The sequence below is a fragment of the Saimiri boliviensis genome, chromosome 4 (assembly GCF_048565385.1).
Source record: "Saimiri boliviensis isolate mSaiBol1 chromosome 4, mSaiBol1.pri, whole genome shotgun sequence".
Taxonomy (NCBI): domain Eukaryota; kingdom Metazoa; phylum Chordata; class Mammalia; order Primates; family Cebidae; genus Saimiri; species Saimiri boliviensis.
Genome location: NC_133452.1, coordinates 143,596,348 through 143,616,920, shown reverse-complemented (window position 1 = coordinate 143,616,920; position 20,573 = coordinate 143,596,348). Strand labels below are relative to the sequence as shown.

Sequence of the window (20,573 nt, the reverse complement as noted above, 5' to 3'; positions counted from 1 at the left end):
TCTCTGCAGACAGTAAGAAACCTAAATTTGGATTTTCACTTAATTTTTATTATTCCAAGCGGAGCCATGTTTACTTTATAGAGAAATCAACAACTGTAAGACACCATCTCCCATTGCCTGCCCAGACTATTCCTCATCCAGGCGCTGATTTGTCCACCACCAAAAAAATTGTAAAGGGTGGTGTCAACGTCAATGTCTAGGTTTAATACTGTCCTGTAATTCGGCAGGATTCCTCCATTGGAGGAAATAGGGTGAAAGGTACATGGGCCCTCTCTACTACATTTTTCAACTTCTTGTGAATATATATTTATTTCACAATTAAAAGCAAAGGTTAAAAATGATAAACTGTAATGTAACAATGTGGCTTGTATCACAGGTTTTTGAAAACCCACTAAAAATTTAAAATGAAAAAAAGATGATACAGATCACACTGTCCATTAGAAAAATCACATAAGCTGTAAATGCAAGCTATGTGTGTAATTGTCTAGTTGCCACATTTTAAAAACCAAAGAAAAACAGAATTATTCTAATAACATTTCTTAACCCAGTATATTTAAAATATTGTCATTTTGACAATACAAAAAATATTAAGATATTGTGCTTTTTTTCTTACTAAGACTTTGAAACCCAGCTGGTATTTTATACTTATAGAACTTCTCTGTTTGGACCAACCATATTTCAAGTGCTAAATACCCACATGTCCAATAGAATAGCAAAAGTCTAGACAGTATTGGGGCTACAATTGCAAAATTTTTAATGACTTCTTAACCTGTATTTTTTAACATCTTTATTGAGATTCACATACCATAAAATTCACCCATTTAAAGTATATTATTCAGCTTGGGATGGTGGCTCATGCCTGTAATTGCAGCACTTTGGGAAGCCAAGGTGGGTGGCTCACTTGAACCCAGGAGTTCGAAACCATCCTGGGCAACATGGCCAAACCCTGTCTCGACAAAAAATACAAAAAGAGGCCGGGTGCGGTGGCTCACACCTGTAATCCCAACACTTTGGGAGACCAAGGCATGCAGATCACTCAAGGTCAGGAGTTCAAGACCAGCCTGTCCAACATGGTGAAACCCCGTCTCTACTAAAAATACAAAAATTAGCCATGTGTGTTGGTGCACGCCTTTAGTCCCAGCTGCTTGGGAGGCTGAGGCAGGAGAATCGCTTGAATCTGGGAGACAGAGGTTGTAGTGATCCAAGATTGTGCCACTGCACTCCAGCCTGGGCAACAGAGCAAGACTCTATCTCAAAAAAAAAATAAATTAATTAATTAAGTATATTATTCAGTCGTTTTTAGTATATTCAGAGTTGTGCCAGCATCACTGCAATCCATTTTAAGACATTTTCAGCACTGCAGAAAGAAACCCCATGCCCATTCACAGTCACTCCGCATTCCCTCCCAGTTGCCCACCCATCCCCAGCCACTGACCTGCTCTCTGTCTCTACCTGTTGGCCTATTCTGAATATTTCACATAAATTGAAATCATACAATATGTGGCCTTTTGTGTTTGGCTTTTATCACTTAGCATAATATTTTCAAGGTTCATCCTCGTAGCATGTATCTGAATTTCATTCCTTTTTATGGCTAAATATTCCATTGTGTGAATATAGCGCATTTTATTTGTTCATCAGTTAATGTGCATTTGGGCCGTTGTCACATTGGCTATTGTGAGTTGTGTTACTGTGAACATCCTTGTACACCTTTCGGAGGCACGTGTTCTCATTCCCTTGGGTGCAGTTGCTGTACACAATCATTCTTGAACTGTACTGCAGTTTTTTTCCATGCGTTTCTCTTGGCCGTTATCTGCCTGCTGTCTGCATTCTTCAAATACCTGAGCATTTCCAGCAACTAAACTGCCAATCTCCCCATGGTCTTGAAGGGTTTGCTTCCATTCCCCTGAGCATTACACTCAGTTGGCGCTGATGGCCTGGCTCTGGCTGGGTCACTAGCAAAAGGCCAAGGATGGAAAGGGCTTTCGTCACTGTCTTCCAAGGGAAAGGAAGCCTTGCATTTGCACAGCTCCAGAAGAGCTACTGATTTTCATCAGAAGAGTTTAGGATACTTTTATCAAAAAATAAAGGAAATAATCTTAATACCTCAAGGGCTCAACTTTGTAGTAAACTCTGCAGCTTTCTGTAATAAGAGTCCCAAAGGTAAGCGACAGGAACATATTACTCTAATTCAGCAAGAAACCATGTGACTGGTGAAAGGTGATGTCTTTGCAAACTGCCCAGAAGGAAGATCTCGTCCCACCAGTGGGCAGTGCCCTCAGGGTTGGACCCGGCATCAGTGTCCTTTTGTCTTGATGCTGAGAGAAATGGTCAGCCACCTTGTCTGAACCAGAAAGCACATCAGTAATGGGTCCAAAAGAAAGCCACATACTGCAGGCTAAGTTTGTAGGATTCAGGAATCAGAATGAAAACCCAGAGCTTTTATCACTGAGCTTATCATGAAAGCCTTTAAGTCTTGCTTTGCCTAAAAACAGCTGAGTCCCTCAGATGTCACAGTTTCCTAGTTCATATGAGTACATTAGAACATCTTGTTCCTAAACAGCATGAAGAATGCTCCTGGGAGGGGTGCCTTCCCCTGCCGAGCTCAGCTGCAGGCTTGTGGCAGCTCCATGTGTGGTGGCCACTCTGGGAATCTTGTTCCTCCTCTGCCAGGGCTTGCCCTGAGACCTTACATAGGTGCCTCCTTCTCTTTGAATTCATTCCTTCATTCAGCACGGTGGCTGAGGCACCATGTGAGGCACTGGGAACTGGCCAGGGGCGCTGTGTTTAAGGAGCTGACAGGTGCATGGGGGTGTTTGCTCACAGCCTGGGTCATGGGCTCCACCCCAGCTGCCTAGACCCAAGGTTCCATGTCGAGGCAGCAAAAGCGAGTGATAATCCAGGCCTAGTTGCTTGGAATGAGAGGCGAGCTGGAGGAGGGCCCGGCACCCAGCCAGGGAGTGACGATTTCATAGGATTGAGCCATCCTAGAAACCATTGGCGGTTTCTGGGCCATGGGTTGATGTGATGAGCATGTGTCTCTAGAGGATGACTTCAGCGGCTGTGCAGGGGCAGCAAGGTGGGGCCCAAGCCCTTTCTTCTTACCAAGGCTGCACCAGCAACATCAGCAAGGCTGGGAAGATGCCCACAGGTCTCGTGTGAGGGTGACCAGCTTCCCAGACTCCTGGGAGTAGTTTCTTTAGGAGATGAGAGGAAAGCTCTGCACTGCTGGGTGCTGGGGACATGAATGGGCTCATCCCCTGACTTCAGGGAGTTCACAGTCTCATGTCGGAGACAAACACAGAAACCTCACAAAGTATATTGACAGCCCAGTGTGGCTGGTGCTGGAATGGTGACAGAGCATATTTGTGAATACCCAGGGGAGGGACACAGGAGGAGGGCAGTTTATTAAGGAGGGCCCCTGGGAACAGCTGGAAGTGGTTCGACTTCTGACCACAAGGCCAGGACATGCTGGCTCAATGTCAGTTTTGTCCTATCCCCTGGCCAAGGGTCCCCTTCCCCCAGAAGTGCTTACACATGTACTCAGACATCTCCTACAGCCTGTAATGTGGGGATTCTGCAGAAGAGCTTAGGAGCAGCATCTTCAGGGATGAGTCATGCTAAGCAGGGCACTGCCTATTCCCGGATCACTGCCCCCTGCCCAACACTGCTGACTCCCCATGTCCCACCCTCTGTTCTGTCTCTCACCTCCACTCTCCATGACCACGTCTTCCCAAGGGCTTCTGGGAACAGAGCTGCTGCCTTCCCGAGGCTGGGGTGGGATGAGGATGTGTGTGCTGGGCGGGGATCAAGTGTCCTCAGAGCACCAGGCCCCCTGCTCTGGCCGAGGCTCTGCCGGGCCCTGTGGCTCAGGGTGATGTTTTTCCCTCTCACCATTTTCATGCTCCCTTCAGCCTGACTTCTTGGGGAGGGGGGCGGAGACAGAGGGAGCCCAGGTAGTTGGGTATGTTGGTGTACGTATGACCCCAATATTGTTAGCCTGTGACCTCATTCCTGGAAGGCTCCCAAGCGCTAGGTGATTGCTGGCCATGTGTTTTCAAGTCCATGGATATCACATAGCAGCTCCCTGTGGGAGGTGAGCAGAGGAACACAGTGCAGCCATTGGGAAGAGAGAGTTCAGCCTGTGCATGCTGACGTGGAAAGATGCCCGGATGCTGAGCATGCAGGAGAACATGTGGTGGGAAACCGTGTGGACAGTGCTGTCTGACTTGTTTGTCTCTGTATTCACCACCATTTCTTGCATGAGTCAGATGTCAGCACATGAGGGCAGAGGTAGGAAAGCTGACACCAGCCATGGCATGCAATCAGAACAGGTGGCTGAGGGACTCTCCAAGAGAAACTTCTGGAAAGCCCTGGGTCGGCAGGAAGAGGAAGCCCAGGAGGAACGGGCACTCACTGCCTCTCATCAAAGGATGTTGTTCATTCCTGATTTGACACAAGACATAAAACTCCCTTGGACCGCTTATTTAAAGAGGCCAGTAATCAGCACATTGTACAAGCCTGAATTTAAAGAAAAAAAAAAAGTGTGACTTCTGGTTCCTACTCTGGAAGGTCTTTCCAGTGCTGAGTGCCACATTTCTGGTGCAAGACCCTTGACTCAAGATTCTGCTGTGTTCGTTGCTCTGGAAATTGTGAAACTCTCAAGAGTGGTGACATCTCAATGCTACCCCCCATCTAGAAGCCCGCAAAGTCAGGAACTTCTCAAATCAAACAAATTAGTGTGGGGAATCTCTGTACGGTCCAACCGAGCAGGGTGCTGTCAGTCATCACCGGATGAAGGTGACAGGCAAAACCAAAGAGGCAGTGAATCATCAAGTCTCCACAAACCAAGTCACCTAGGGGTGGGCAAGCGGACTCGGAATGTGCCTTTTTCCCACAGCTTTCTGCTGAGCTTGCCAGCTAAATTATATTTGATTAAAGCAAATATTAAAACCAGAACTGGTTCAAGCTGACTTTGAAAAAAGGTGTCCCTGAAGGAGCAGCATAACGAGAGGCAGCCTGAGTATGTCCCCCAGAGCAGGTGGTCAACATACCATCAAGCACTTGCTCATTCCCCAGCACATGTCCCAGGAAGGAGCAGCCTCAGGATTTTGCATCACCTTGTAGCTAATTGTAGAGGAGCCAGGATTCTGGCCTTGCCACTGTGGTTTTGGTGGCGTGAAACAGAGTTCAGGGACAGAGAGGCAGCCGAGCTTTGGTCTCTCCCCAAATCAAGAAGTGTGACCTCTGACGGGACATTACCTCTGGCAGTTTGCCTGAGCTCTGTTGTCGCCATCCCAGGGAAATGCCAGGTTTTCCTCTGACGTAATGTTTGGGCCCTGAGTTCTGCCCAGTTCCCAGAAGGGCCTGGTGACAGCTGTGGCGGTGCTGACATGTAACGTGGTGTGCTTAACTATTTGGATGCTTTTGTCTCAGGAGCCTCTGTTGTGCAATGCTGCAATGCCGGCTCCGGGAGACTCCTGACTAGTGGCTGGCACTATTTGTAGCCACTGTCCTCATGTGGCCTTCTCTGCACTTGACCATCAGAGGTGAGGGGAGGGTGGATGAGTAAGTGTGATGGGAGACAGTTATCTGTCTCCTGTTTGATAAATATCTCCCTACCCTGAGCAGTGGTCCAGACCAGCAGATAGAAATCACCCATAAAACCCAGCTCCTCTAAAGTACAGGTGTAGGTATAGAAGACAGGAAGCTCTTCCCCGCCTTCAGTTAGAAGCGTAGCGGGTGATAGCATCCTGTAGGAACACTGTAGTGTAAAGTGTGCAAAGACACTTCTGTCCCCTGGTTTTGTGGTCCATGGCCTTACCTTCTAGAAGAACTGTACCCAAAGTGTGCCTGGCAGGAAAATAGCTACCGGGTTTTGGGTTTATTTTTTGGAAAAGTATGTACTCCATTGCAGGGTGGGGGTGGGGGAAGGAAAGCTTGGTAATACTCAAAAAACTAAGTCTCAGCCTGATTCCTCTTAGATGAGCACTGTTTCTCATTCAGGGATGCTAGTCAGAAGCATGGGAGCAATGACGTGTGTCCCTACCCCCTAACTACCTCCCTAAGAAATTCCACAGTTAGGGCTGGGTCACCAGGTCCTGCAAAGCAGACCCCGTGGCTCTGGTGCACAGACCTCAACAGGAACCTCTACCTTAACATATGTGTTAAGGCATTCAAAAAAGACTCATTCCTGCAGAGGGAACAGAAGGCTTGTGAGATGGGAACCACTGCCGGCTGCCCAAGACTTTGGGCTCTTTGAGATCCATATGAAATAGTTTCATTCCCAGCTGGGCGCTGTGGCTCACACCTATAATCCCAACACTTTTGGCAGCTGATCACAAGGTCAGGAGTTTGAGACCAGCCTTGCCAATATGGTGAAACCCCATCTCTAAAAAAAATATAAAAAATTAGCCAAGCGTGGTGGCACATGCCTGTAGTCCCAGCTACTTGGGAGGCTGAGGCAGAAGAATTGCTTGAAACTGGGAAGCAGAGGTTGCAGTGAGTCAAGATCATGCCACTGCACTCTAGCCTGGGCAATAGAGCAAGACTCCATCTCAAAATATAAATAATAAAATAGTTTCATTCCTTTTCCTATAATGATATGGAATGCCAAAGAAAGAGACCATCACATAGTGGGCTTTTGTTTCCTTTTTCTTTTTCTTTCTTTTTTTTTTTTTTTTTTTGGAGGCAAGAATCTCATTTTGTTGCCCAGGCTGTAGTGCAATGTCACAATCTTGGCTCACTGCACTGCCTCGGCCTTCCAGTCACTGGAATTACAGGCATGCACCACCACACCCAGCTAATTTCTTTGTATTTTTACTAGAGACGGGGTCTTATCACGTTGGTCAGGCTGGTCTCAAATGATCCACCCACTTAGCCTCCCAAAGTGCTATGATTACAGGCTGGTGCGGCACGCTGACAAAAGTGGGTAAGAGTGAGGGCAACTCTGTGTTCATAATTCAGGCAGAGACACTTGAGAGCAAACAAGGGCTCTATCTACAGTCACCCTGGGACAGTGGGTATGGACTGGACGCGTGGTTATGCTGATGAAGAGTGTGCACTCTTGCACCTTGTTTCTCTCTTGTCGCAACAAACGAAGATGAAACATATTATTAACTGTGATATAGGATAGTGGGCAGGGATATGAATTTGCTCATCACTCTGCCAGCAATAACACAGAGGATTTGAGAGGCCAACTCCCCACCACCTCCCTCCATGTTAAGAATATCCCATATCAGAAATTCAAGGCTTATAGGAAGAATGGAGATGGGAGTGTGTACCGGGAGAGGGGAAGTAAAAAGGCGCTCCTGGCTTCTTTGAAATGGCCTCTTTCTCAGCCACCACACTTCAGTTTGGATGGTCCCTTTAGGCACTGTTCTGCTGCCTAAAATGGTGGCAGAATTAAAAGTAGCAATGTTATGCTGTTAAATGTAAGCATTTTGAAAAACAAACCTACTGGATTCTAAAAATTAAAAAAAAAAAAAAAAAAAAGGTTTTGTGGACTGAGGGCTATTTTTAGAGGAACACCATGTGGTTGATATTCATAAGTTTGGGTTTCACAATACCTCTTGTTGCTATAAAGAAAAGACTGAAAAAAATGTAGACATAAATGTATGTGTCCCTATTTCAGTGTGCTTTTTTAAAAAAAATTGGGAAATATAAAGAGCATGATAAAAATGGTCTATTTGAGGAAGAAGCTTTTATCGCTGGTGACTGACTGTGACAGGGCTGTGGCAGTGCCTCTCCGTGCTGGAATCTTAGCAGGGACGATTGCTGCACGAATTGCAGGCAGCGTGGAAGGATGTCCAGACTTGTCATAAGCCAGAGGAGGGGCACAGATGTCATGCTCACCTTCCTCAGTGCAGGTGAATAGGAGCAGGCAGTTTAGTACGTGCCATCTGAGACCATATGCTGAAATTCTACCAAAAATGTATTGGCCAGGCATGGTGGCTCGCGCCTGTAATCCCAGCGCTTTAGGAGGCCGAGTCAGGAAGATCACCTGAGGTTAGGAGATTGAGACTAGCCCGGCCAACATGGTGAAAGCCCATCTCTACTAAAAATACAAAAATTAGCTGGGCGTGGTGGCACGGGCCTGCAGTCCCAGCTACTTAAGAAGCTGAGCCATAAGAATCACTTGAATACAGGAGGTGTCCGTTGCAGTGAGCTGAGATACATCACGGCACTCCAGCCTAGATGACAGAGTGAGACTCTGTCTCAAAAAAAAAAAAAAAAGAAAGAAAACGAATTTTTGGGTGGCTCAAGGTTTGGTTTTGTTGTTGTTGTTGTTGTTGTTGTTGTTGTTGTTGTTGTTGTTTTTGGCCTTCCAAAGCTCCCATCAAAGTGTAACTATCTTAGGAAAGTGGAGTATCTTAAAAATATGGTTCTGAAACTGGGTGTATCAGAAGGTACTCAAAGGCCACACAGTGCATCTTCTTGGTGGGTCAGGGTTACTTGTCAACTTGGAGGGAAAAAAAATAATGTTAAGAGACCAGGTCTTGCTCTGTTGCCCAGACTAGAATGCAGTTATTTGTTCACAGGCGAGATCATAAAACACTACAGCCTCAAACTCCTGGGCTCAAGCAGTCTTCCCACCTTAGCCTCCTGAGTAGCTGGGTCTCTAGGTGTGCACCAGGGTGGTTCTCCACCACATTTGGCAGAGAAAACATATTTTTACGAAAATAAGCATAAATATGCTATAGAGCAGAATACATCATTTACATGAAGATCAACAGGAACTTCCAAGAAATGTTCTGGCTACCACAGCCCCTTTAAGCTAAGTCCCAAATTTCCAGGAGTATGATTTTATGTGTTAGCTACCTCTACTTAACAGGATCTGGTTTGTAACTCTCTCTTCTGTGAATTTCTCTCTCCTTGGCCCAATGCCATTCTGTTTTAATTATATCTCAAAAATACTTTAAGATTTTCCTATTCAAAGTTTTTCATATTCTTGACTTTTGATTCACATAAACCTTAAAGTCATTTTGTCAAGTAGTTTTTCAAATCTTGTCAGGATTTGTATTATCATTGTATTGAATGTAAATTCATTTGCAAAAACTGGCATTTTTATATGACTCAGTCTTTTCATGAACATGGTATATCTCTCACTAAATTTTTATATTTCTTAGATTTTTGTTTCTTTCTAAAGATCACATGTGTCTTACTGAGTTTACATCTAGGAGTATCTTTTGTTACTGTGACAGTTGTGACTATCCTTTCCCGTTATGTTTTCAGTGTGATTCACTGGAGTGTCAGCTTCTGACATGTGAAATGGAAGAGCCTGCCTAGCAGAGCAAGTACACACCCTTCAAAAATAGAAATTAAAGGAAAACATGACAGATAAAGTTTGCCTGTAAAAGTCTACAAATTGATAATAATAGTGGTACCTTCGTCATAAAGTCATTGTGAAGCTAAAAGAAATACTTTCATTTAGTTATTAATAATCAAGCACTTAGAGCAGTGCCTGGTACATAGTAAATGCTCATTAATCATCACTATTAATTTCATTATTATTTTTTACTACTTATAGCATTATCCTCATTAAAAGTATTATCATGATGCCAGAGGCAAGATTTAGCATCGTGCCCTGCGGCCCCCAACCTCTGAGGGGGAGGAGAGCAGAACAGTTTACCCCTTGGCTTCACCAGCAAAGCTAGACATCCATGTGTCTCCTGTAACTTTCCAGGGTGCAGCCACCACTTTGTACCAGACTGCTCTGACCAACTGGCAGTGTCATGGGCCCTGCCTGGGCCAGAAGCCATGCCCCCAGAGTAGAGATGAGGAAAGAGCAACTGAGCAGTCCACCCTTGAGTCCAATCCAGAGAGCTCACATTCACACCCAGGAGGTGAGCTAGGCTGTCATTGCCACCGTCTCCTGAAGGGTAAGGGGCCTTGAGATCCTTAAGGTGAGGGTCCAGGACCCCATGATATGCATCTTGACAGAGACAGGCCATGCACAAAGCTGTGCATGTAAATAACACGTAGGCCCTGGCTAGGTGCCTAGCACTGTGCTTATTTAATCTTCCCAGTAGCATTAGGACATTTCATATATTTGGGCCCCGGGAAGGAACTGGGGAAAATGGTAGATTTTCTTCATGTCTAGTGATTGGTTTGATTCCCATAGCAACGCTGCAAAATAGGCAGGAAGTGGAAAGGCAGGAGTAGGGTCCCAGCCCAGGGCTGTGTCCATTCCCCACTCCAGCCTCCCCAGCACCCACTCCCCTGGCGACCGAGCCCAGCTCCTGGGACCCCAGTCAGACAGAGATGTGCTGCAGGGGTGGCTGTGCATTGCTTCAGAAAAGTAATCAGTGAAGACCTGAAGCATTGTAGCCAATTGTCTTTCTTTATATTCTGCTCCTTCCTCCCCTGCAGGTTGTCTAATGAGTCTCAGGGCTCATAAGTATTTCTGGGCCATCTAGTCGTCTTGGCTACTGGCAGTTATCTGTGTCCTTTTCCAATGGACTCTAACGCCAACTCCCTCAACTTTATGGAATAACAGTGTGATCAGCTTTAATGACCAATTTATGCACAGTAATAGTCTTGATGTGGCTGTATAAGTCAACTTGGAATTCTGGAGGGACTGTAACATGAAACTCTTAATTGCACTACGTCTCTTCCATTGACTAGAGCCTCTCACCTGCAGTTTGGAGCAGCTTGGAGCAGTGTTCTTTGTCATTTAGCACCACAGCATCAATCCCGGCTGGCCTCCTGTTGTGTGCCGACACATTTTACAACCCAAATAAATGCAACAGAACTGTTACACAAACATTTATTTCCTGAACTCCTTAGCCCTCATTGAGATAAGTTTTTAATATTTTCTCCCTGCGTGAACTGAATATTTCCCCTACTTCTTTTGTAATGGCTCTGGGTGAATCTGCTGAGCCAAATTGAAATCATTTGATTTTACTTAACAGTCAATGAACATTCTTGTTGCAGTAAATAGTCCTATCGCTGTTTTTATTCGCTTGTCATCATCAGTTCTGTATTTCTACTTGTGGCTCACCATCAAAGCACTCTGTAATCACTTATCTATCTGGATTTTAGAGTCAGTAGGCACGGACCGTTAGATCCGTAGAGTATGGGACTGATATTTTTAGTTTTCAGGTACTTTCTGAGCACTTTCTATGTGTCTGGTACTGTCCTAAACTGTGCTTTAAATGCACCTGAGTCAAGTAGCATGGTCCCTTCTCTCTCCTCCCCACAGTCACTGATGCTCATGTAGGGAACTGAGGCAGGCCCACTTACCGTTACAGTGCAGGGACCGTGTGGGTGGCCCCAATATATGCAGTATATACATCAGACAGAAAGACATGCATCTCTGTATCCTCTTAACACCATTCACATGGCAAGACCTGATGTCATTAGTTTTGTTCCCCCTAAGGGCCATAAAATTGTCATACTTGAATGGGTTTTTTGTTGTTGTTTTTTTTAATCAAACTTCTGTCAAAGCCTATAAATTTGGTTTGTTTTGATTTCAGGTTTCCTAAAACTTGGCTCTTCAGATTGCCACCCCCCCCACCCCCCACCGGCTCTTCATTCTGTGGGTTTCCTTTGGGGTCTTTTCTATGGGGTCGATCCCACCTCACAGCTATATGCCTTGCAACAGAGCACCCCTCCCCCAAAAGTTTAATCCTCTAGATTAGTGGACTTTGAGAAACAAATCTTATGGTAAGTATTGTAATGGGGGCTTTTGTAAGGAACACAGCAGAGGGCCACACAACAGGAGAATCCTATGCTCTTCTAACCAATTCGTAGGGAATACGGCCTTTAGCACACAATGGGGAGAAGCGTGTTTGTTCTGTGGCATGGTTAAATGTGCTGCCAGAGCCTTCAAAGGGGCCACCAGAGGGAGTGTCAGCTGGATAAGCAGGCCTTCTAGAAAGTAGCTTTGCAAGAGCCATCAGTAACCAAAAAAATATTCATGTCTGTTCACCCAACAATTCCGCCTCCAGAAACCTTGTATAAGGAAAAAGAATCAGATTTGATAAATGGTTTATATATAAGAATGATAATCCTAGCGTTAAGTGGAAACAATCTAAATGTTCATCATATGGGAGTGGTTAGAATATGATATATCTTGACAATGGAATATTATACAGTTACTGAAAATATTCCTTCAAAGGATAGTTAATGACATAAGGATCATAATAAGTTAAAAAGCAAGTTATGCTATGATTCCACATTTAAATATTGTATATATACATACACACACATTTTAAATCTATATGTGATTTAACAGACTAGACAAAAACACTAAAATATTAATAGCCACATATTCTGATGCAACTGAATATGGTGGGGCAAGCTTGTTCAACCCATGGCCCGCAGGCCACATGCAACCCAGGATGGCTTTGAATGTGGCCCAACACAGATCTGTAAACTAAAACATGAGATTTTTTTGTGTGTTATTTTTTTTTCTTCAGCTCATCAGCTTTCGTTATCGTTTGTGTATTTTATGTGTGGCCCAAGACAAGACTTCCACTGTGGCCCAGGGAAACCAAAAGATTGGCCACCCCTGATTTAGAGAGAAAAAGAGCAGGATCTTTATAATTTCCTGCGTAGTTTCTTTAAACTTTGGAAACAGCTACAGTAGGTACCTGTTAATTGCACCTCCCCAGATGATAGGGACATTCATTGCTTCCACTTGCCTCAGGGCACAGATCGCCCCCTTCTCTGCACCGGCCTCTGTTTCGTTAGTCATACGGTCTGACATTAAAATTCTCATTGTACATTCAAGTCAGTAAGGATTGGTTTAGCTGAATGTAGCAAGAAACCCAAGTAACAGGAGCTGGGGAGAGATAGCATGGGGAGAAATGCCAGATATAGGTGAAGGGGAGGAAGGCAGCAAATCACGCCACCATGTGTGTACCTGTGCAACAATCTTGCATGTTCTTCACATGTACCCCAAAACCTAAAATGCAATTTAAAAAAAAAAAGATGGAGGTTTCTTTTTCTCACATGCAAAAGAAAGCTGGCAATAAGGCATCCAGAGCTGGCAGAGTGGCTCCAGGGTCATCAAGCACCCAGGCACCTCCTTTCTGCCCCCCAGCCTTAGCGTGTAGCTCCCATATCAAACTTACCTCACAGTGCTAGATGTCTGCTGGTGTTCCAGCTATCAAGTTGATATTCCAGGCAGAGCGCAGACAAAGTAGGGGGGCAGGCAGGCAGTGGAATGTCCCCAGTCTGAGGCAGCCCACTTTAAAGGACTTTCCTAGATGCTCCAGCCGTGATGACAGCTGACACCTCATTGGCCACGTCTAGCTGCACAGGAGTGTGGAGAGTGTAAACTTCTAGATGTACACTGGCTCCATAAGGAAAAAGGAGAGATGGATGCCAGGCAGGCCACAGTTATCTCCTGTGGTTATCTCGCATTTTTGTAACATAGGCTCATAGTTATGTGTAATTCGCATTATGAAGAAATCAGCATTGATTAACCAGGCATGGCACATGCCTGTAATCCCAGCTACTCGGGATGCTGAGGCAGGAGGATCACTTAAGCCCAGGTGTTTAAGACCAGCCTGGGTGACATAGTGAGAGCCTGCCTCTAAAAACAATAAAGAGAGAAAAGGAGAAAAGAATGGAAGATATGGTTGGGACGTAGGAGAGAGGAGCAGCATTTTGGAGAAAGCGCTGGACAGAGCTCAGAAGATCTGGGGTTCATGTCTTTGCTTCTATATGGATTGACTTTTCTGGGCCGACAGTGATTCTTACAGCGTCCACACACACACCAGTCTCGAACTTGCAAGTGTGGGGTCCCCTTCAGTGCAGCACCCACGTATTCCTCTGGCTGCCCCTCTAGACCTTCTGCCTCCTGTGTCCAAGCTGGAATCACCTCTCACCTGCACTTTTACTGGTCCCTTAACTAGGTCCCCTTGCCACAATGCTCCACCTCTTGTTTGCCTGGACCCAAGTCAAGGTGATCTTTTTTAACCACACTGCTGAATGGGTTGGTCCTCCATTTTTAACATTTTAACAGCTTTCCCTCCCCTCCGAGTGGAGTTTGGCATCTGTGTTCTGGCCCTATTCCACTTCTCTTTTATTCTCTCCTCTCTGCCTTCCCCACCCCCATCCTTACCCTCACCCTGCTGCATCCGCACTCACAACCCATTTCTGTCTCTGACCGTCTCCACGTCCAGTTGTGTCATGGGCTTCTCACCCCTGCCCCAGCTCCAGCCTCTGGGTCTCTGAGCTCCTCCTCCCCAGAGGATATCTCCTCTGAGAAGTTTTCCCTGACTCCCTCAGGCTGAGTCACGTCTTCTAGATCCCTCCAGGCCTGTGTGTCCTCCTCTGGGCTAGCACATTCCAGATACTAGGTCATTTATCTCAATTCTTGCCTGTTTTCCCTTCCTGGACTCAGAGCTTTCTGCAGGCAGGAATCACATCTGCAAGTCTCACCTGCACACGTTGCCTGGAACAGAAGGTGCTCACTGCCTATCTTCAGAGTGATTAAGGGTTGGGGCTGCTCTCCCAGGGCTCCTCCAGGTTTTCTGTGTGGTAATTGGAGATAACCACATGAGATAACTGTGGCCTGCCTAGCATCCCTCTCGCCTTTTTCCTTTCAGAATCAGTGCACATTGTGTGCGGTACGTGCCTTTCACTTGTAAGGAAGAACCCTGCCTGTGTATCAGTCATCACTACAGAGCCATTTGCTCTCAGTGCATTGGGCTCAGATTCCTTCTTACTCATTCATCAGAGATCTGCTGAGCAGAGTTATCTATCTGGACTGTGTGGGGCCCAGTGGCACAGACAGCAGTGTTTACCAGCCCTGCCTTTGAGGGGCTTTCAGTTAGGGGGCTGGAAAAGGGAAGACAGACATGAACTGGAGCACGTGACCTCGTAGGGATCACATACACAGACCACACAGATGGTCCAGGTGGCAACAGAGGAGGACAGGCTACATGAGCATGCCACCAGGCTGCGGGCAGTGAATGAGTGGACAAAAGAGAGCCATCCCTTCAGGAGAGGGCAGGAAGCCAGTCACCTCTCCTGCTGCTGCAGCACATTTTTCCTCTTTGTCTGCCATGACTGTCTGCTGGCCAGATTCCCACCAGACCTAGGAACGCTCATGTCCTAGGTGCTGCACTGGTTGGAGACCTCACACATCTTTCTGTTGACACTGGTCAACTTTGTTGAGGGCCCAAAGACTGCTGGAGCTGCAGAGGACTATAAAGATCACCTAGAAGTTTCCAGACTTCATCATACAGGCAAGGAATGGAGACCAGAGAAAGTGGACAGTCTCACATGGCAAGTAGCAGAGCCACCCAGGCTGCAGCCCACCTGTCCTGACCCCGCCCTATCCCAGGGCCTTTCCAGGATGCCACCTTTTCTTCCTGAGTGCCAGAAGTAGAACATGTGAACCAACACTAGGTCATTCAGAGACCACGCGGCTGTTATTAGAGGCATCCCAGATGGATCCTGGAGCCATGGACAGTGCCTGTAATCACAAAAGCTGAGAGTCGGAAGGAATCCATGTGATTCAACCCTGCTCTAGCAGACACCTTCCTTCTCCATCCTCGCTTTCTGCTCCTCATGGAGACAGAAAACTCACAGCTTCCCAAGGCAGCCCATTGCATTTTTTAATGGGTTTCTCCTTACGCCATGCCGTAACTCGTACATGCCGCTAAAGCCTTGGGAAGATGATGGTAAACTCTGTCAAGTACTCCTGGAATGCCTGATTGCAGACACTTCTAGGACGGATTCCTGATGAATCCCCTGAGATCAATTAAATATAGAACAGGCTCCCAGCTAACCGAATCATCCAAGCTGTTATACAGAATTGTTTGTATTAGCCTCATTTTAATTATCCAAAACATGATGTTTCAGGTTTTTTTTTAAGGCTCATTGGTATTCTGGCCTTTCGTTTCTGAATATCATTTGATAGTGGGTTCATGTGTCTGTTGAGGTTAATATATGAAAACAAAACCATGTACTCTTCAGGGTGGAGGACAGTGCCAATCCTCCTCTTCTCTGTAGTAGGATTTAGATGTCTTCGCTCACCCAGCAGCTATTTCAGGTTCCCCAGAAGGGAAGCCCAAACAAGTTCCTGTGCGGCTTTCATCATGACTGTACCGTAGCCCCAAGAAACCCTGTGCGGCTCCTCACAGGCTCAAGATGACTTCCAACCTTGCCACCTAAAGTGTGGCCTGCGGACCAGCAACATCAGCGCTACCTGCAGGTTGCGAGACCCGCCCCATCCATTTGCATCCAAAACCTTCTCTATATTAATGAGAGGAAAGGAAGACTGAAGACACAGTAGCGAAACTCATCATGGTGACTTGTTAGGAGTTGTGATGGAGTGCTCATTCTCTACACCACCTTGGGTCTTTTGGTTTCTGATTCAGGCTTTCACTTGCAATTAAAAATACCTGCAAGATCCTCCCCCATCCCCTAAATCTCCACCATCTACTTTTCTTTCTTCTTAGATGACGTGCTGCTCTCGCCTTTTCCTTCGCTTTCTCTTGCACCACCATAACATTTAGCAGTTATTATCCGTGCCACGGACCTTCAGGATGTCTTTGTGCAAGGGCAGACTGAAGACCGAGCAAATGGCACGGGAAACCGAACACCTCAGCTGGACCGCGGGGCTGTCCTTGGTGACAGAGCACCGCTCTGTAACACGTGCTGTAGCAATGACGTGATCGCTATTTGTCCTGGGCCTTCACTTGTAAATAGAGCACTAAAGTGGGAGAGGAAAACCATATGAGGATATTAACCCCTGGCTGCTCTGGGTGGCAGCTCTGGCCTTTAGGAGTTTGCCATCATTTACTTAAACAGCAGTTACCCCAAATTACCCATAGACAGTTGCCAATTGCTCTGAAATCCAGATAGAGTCACTAATGATCAGCCCTTTCTTCATCACTTCCACTGGTTCCTAAAAATGCATTACTCGGGAAATGCTTTTAGAGAAAAATTGTGGCAAGACCCTTTGTTCCAGAGGAAAGATATGCTATAACCCCAGATGATGGCTACAGCATCCACCTGGGCCAGTGGAAACACTGGGCACTAAGACACTGAATAAAAAGAACACTTTCAAAAGAAGCAGGCAGGAAAGATGGAAGGCAGGAGGTGCAGGCACTCAGACAGCTGTCCTCAACCCACCCGGGATGGGCCGCGGAACAGTGTTTGCATTACCCTGAATGCAGTGATTTTTCTACCCCAGCAAAGACGGTACCCATCTCTGCATTGTTCTAAAACACTTTCCCTATGCAAGAATCAGTTTAAGGGAAGGAAACCCTCTTAGGAGAGGAGGTGCTGGGCACACATCTGATAGTTCTGCCACCAGCAGGCAGTCCTCACCCAGCCCATCACAGCCCCAGAATCCCAGGCTACAGCCTCATGTTTCAGAGAGAAGACATGGGCATGTGGATCCCTCTAACTTCTCACTGTGAGGGAAGTGGGAGCTGGACGGTGCATGGAGCTAACCAAGGCAGAGCTAGTGACTGGCTTTGCCCCACAGTGCAGTGACAAGAGGGATCAGTCCAGGGATGGCTAACACCGGTATCATAAAGGTTAGAAAATGTTCCTTCTGACCTTTCCCAGGGGCTAGAGGGCTGCAGTTCCTGACCTGTGTCCTTTCTTTGCCTTCAGGTCCACATTGGCCAACTGTATTCAACTGACAAGCTGATTATTGAGAATCGAGACATGCCCAGGACCTAGCGATCCGGGACCAGCCACCAGCAGCGGCCAGGGACCACCTTCAGCATCCACTCTGTGTTTGAGATGGGGGCTCCCAAAGCCAGCTTACAACAGCCTCTTGCGCTGCCTGCCCTGTGGGAGCTGATAAACTGAGTCACATTTGCATTCTGCTATAGCCTTACTGAAAAAGGACGGCTGTCTGTCCTTGGTTCAAGTGTTAGAATGAAGAGCTGGAGCTCGTTCCGAATAATGCCGTGTGTTACTGTGTCTCCCCTCCACCCCATGCCTGTCTTGTAGCTCATGACCACTTGTATAGTATTTCTACACTTTGTTTCTTGGTCCTTGACAATAAAAAGAGTTGTCTCCCTGAGCCTTTCACACCAGATAAACCCCTCCCGATTAATGCATTTTCATTTCCTCCTGATACAGGGCCTGAAGAGGGCTGTGGGGGGCCCACAGGGAGGGTTCAACCCTGAGCCGAGAACTGCCTTGGTGAAAGCAAGTCCAAATACCACTCGAGACTGGGGACAGTATGGGGTAGGGCAGGGCTGCGGGGGTACAAGGTGCACCCTGCATCTCATACCTGGCCCTAGTACAACAGAGGTGATGCGTGTATCACTCTGGGAGGTACACTCCCAGAGATGGGGCGCTGTGGATCAGCAGCCTCAGCCCCACCTGGGAGCTTACTGGAAATGCAGGCTCAAGCCCCTCCCCACACCTGGTGAATGAGAGCCCCAGCCTGACCCAAGCCCATGGTGACCCCCACACCCTGGAGCCTGGGACATGCTGTGCAGCACTGGTGCCCACATCTGGCTGGTGGACTGAAGCACCTGGAGAGTTGGAGAGCTTTTTCAAAAGACATCTCAGCACATCCCTCTGCAGATTCTGACTCAGTATGTGAGGGGTGAGGCGTGATCATTTTTCTCTATTTCTAAAGCTCTCCCAGTGTCTTTTAATGTTTAGCCAGTTGGGGACCCCTGCCCTTTAAGTGTATGACAAGTAATAAAGGTATTGTTGGTATGCTGTTATTCTCGAAAACACACTCATTCCAAACATAGAAAGGATGTATTAAATAACTTGCTTGTCATCTGAGGGGTTTAGGAGGGACCAGACCCCATCAGAGCGGTCTCTTGTTTCCTTTGCATAGTGCTGAGTGGATTCCGTATCTGTGTGTTCAGGTTTGGAACAGGCTCATATAAATAGCACAAGTCCCAGAATAGCTGCAGCACTGTCACCCCCTCATTTAACTCTCACAGTCATGGGACTGAGCACGTGGAGGCTGAGCCCACGTTCTCACCCTCATGTTTGAACTCATGTCTTCTGGTCTCTTCTAGAGAACATAGATTTGCTGCAATGCTGCATTCAAATCGATGTAACGTGTAGCCATTCTATTTCCAGTACAACTGTCACAGGGCAGAGCTACCCAGCCCAGCCCTGCGTGGGGCTCTGGCTCAGGTTTTCCATCCTGCATCAGTGGAGCTCGTGGTCACTCAGCAGCGAATGCATCCAACCTTCAGTACTAAAGGATGCCACTGCCAATTTATACTTAAGCTGCTTGGAAACCAAAGTCCAGATTTGAACCTCCATACTAAAGTTACCAAATTGCTAGCAAGATAACAGCTCCATAGGAGACTTCTCCCACTCCCCCAGTGTTTAGGCAATGAGGTAGTCCACCCAATGTGGCCTGCAGGCTGTAACAGCAGGTTGCTTTTCTGTTCATTAAACCGGATGAATGGGTTTGAACATGTCCAAAGCCTTGCAAAACTGATTTTTGTAACTCAGATAAAATTATGCATTTGGAATCTGCAGAAAGATATAAATCCAAATTCTGTGGCAGGAAATGCCATAAATAGAGGCCTTGGTCCTCTGCACTTCAGGTGTGTATCTGGCAGGCAAAGCCTGGCACTGGGTCCTCCCCAACTCAGACGACCCAAGATTGACCCCAACTCAGATGACCCATGCTAGAGCTTTGAATCAAGTGGCATTCCCATGGGGATGATCCCTGGTGTCCTCTAGCGAAGCATTTCGCCTCCTTGACTATGCCCCAGCTGAGGGGACTATGGAGAACACTAGCCGTCATGGCCAGCCTCACAGAACTCTCTAGAACTTGTGCCTGCTTTGAAGATAGGATCCAGGCTGGGATCTGGAGATCACTTTGCAGTGCCAACATTTAGCAAGTGAGAAATACTATCATTAGTTAACTTCCCAGGCAAAACTCATTGGCTGGGCAAGGCTATCCCCTTAGACATTCAGAGAGGGCTCTGGGCTGGGCTGGCTGTCATGACATAATAGCTGGGAAATCTTGCATGGCCAAGCACAGGGCTGTGGCGTTCTGATGGCTGTTGGAATCTGGATTGTGGAACTGAAAGAATTGGCTAGATTGCTTTAGGTGTACTCCATCCTGCTACTAAGTACTGCTACCTTCAAATTCCTTCATCTACAGCCTCGCCCATTATCTCAAGCCCTGCCATACAACCCACCATCCAGTGCACCAACCAGGAGCAAAAGGGACAGAGCTCACCTAGTCCAACCCCCAAATCTCCAGGTGTTAAAACTAAGAGCCTGAAAGTCCGCAGATCATGTACAGAGCCAGGGCATCTCCCCTAAGCCCTTTTCATTCATTCATTTGTTCACTCGGTACTGACCAAGGCCAGCTAGTGCCAGGGAGCCACCAGTGAACAAGACAGACCTATCTGCACAGAGCCTGTAGCTAGCAGGGAAATCTAAGAAGAAAATGGCAGGTCTTACGAATGTTACCAAGGGGAAAATACGAGTGCTGCCTGAGCTGATGGGAAGGGCCAGGGAAGGGCTCCCCAGGGAGGGGATACTTTCCCTTGTGAATTAATGATGAGGATTGGCTGTGTGCAGGTGGAGAGATGGGCTCTCTAGGCAGGAGGAACAGCACATGCCCTTAATGGGGGGAGGGGGTGGTGCCGTGCAAA

The 20,573-nt window shown here is 46.9% G+C and overlaps 1 protein-coding gene across 2 annotated transcripts in view; it reads left to right on the top strand.

Annotated features, from left to right (window-relative positions):
- Window positions 1-18,001, top strand: part of LYRM4 (LYR motif containing 4) — a 155,410-nt gene extending 137,409 nt beyond the window's left edge. For both annotated transcript variants that reach the window (XM_003927381.4, XM_074398408.1), the window contains exon 3: window positions 17,584-18,001. In XM_003927381.4, the coding sequence (XP_003927430.1) occupies window positions 17,584-17,652 (69 nt within the window). In that variant the 3' untranslated portion in view covers window positions 17,653-18,001. The remainder of the gene's footprint in view (window positions 1-17,583) is intronic.
- Window positions 18,002-20,573: the final 2,572 nt, after the last annotated feature.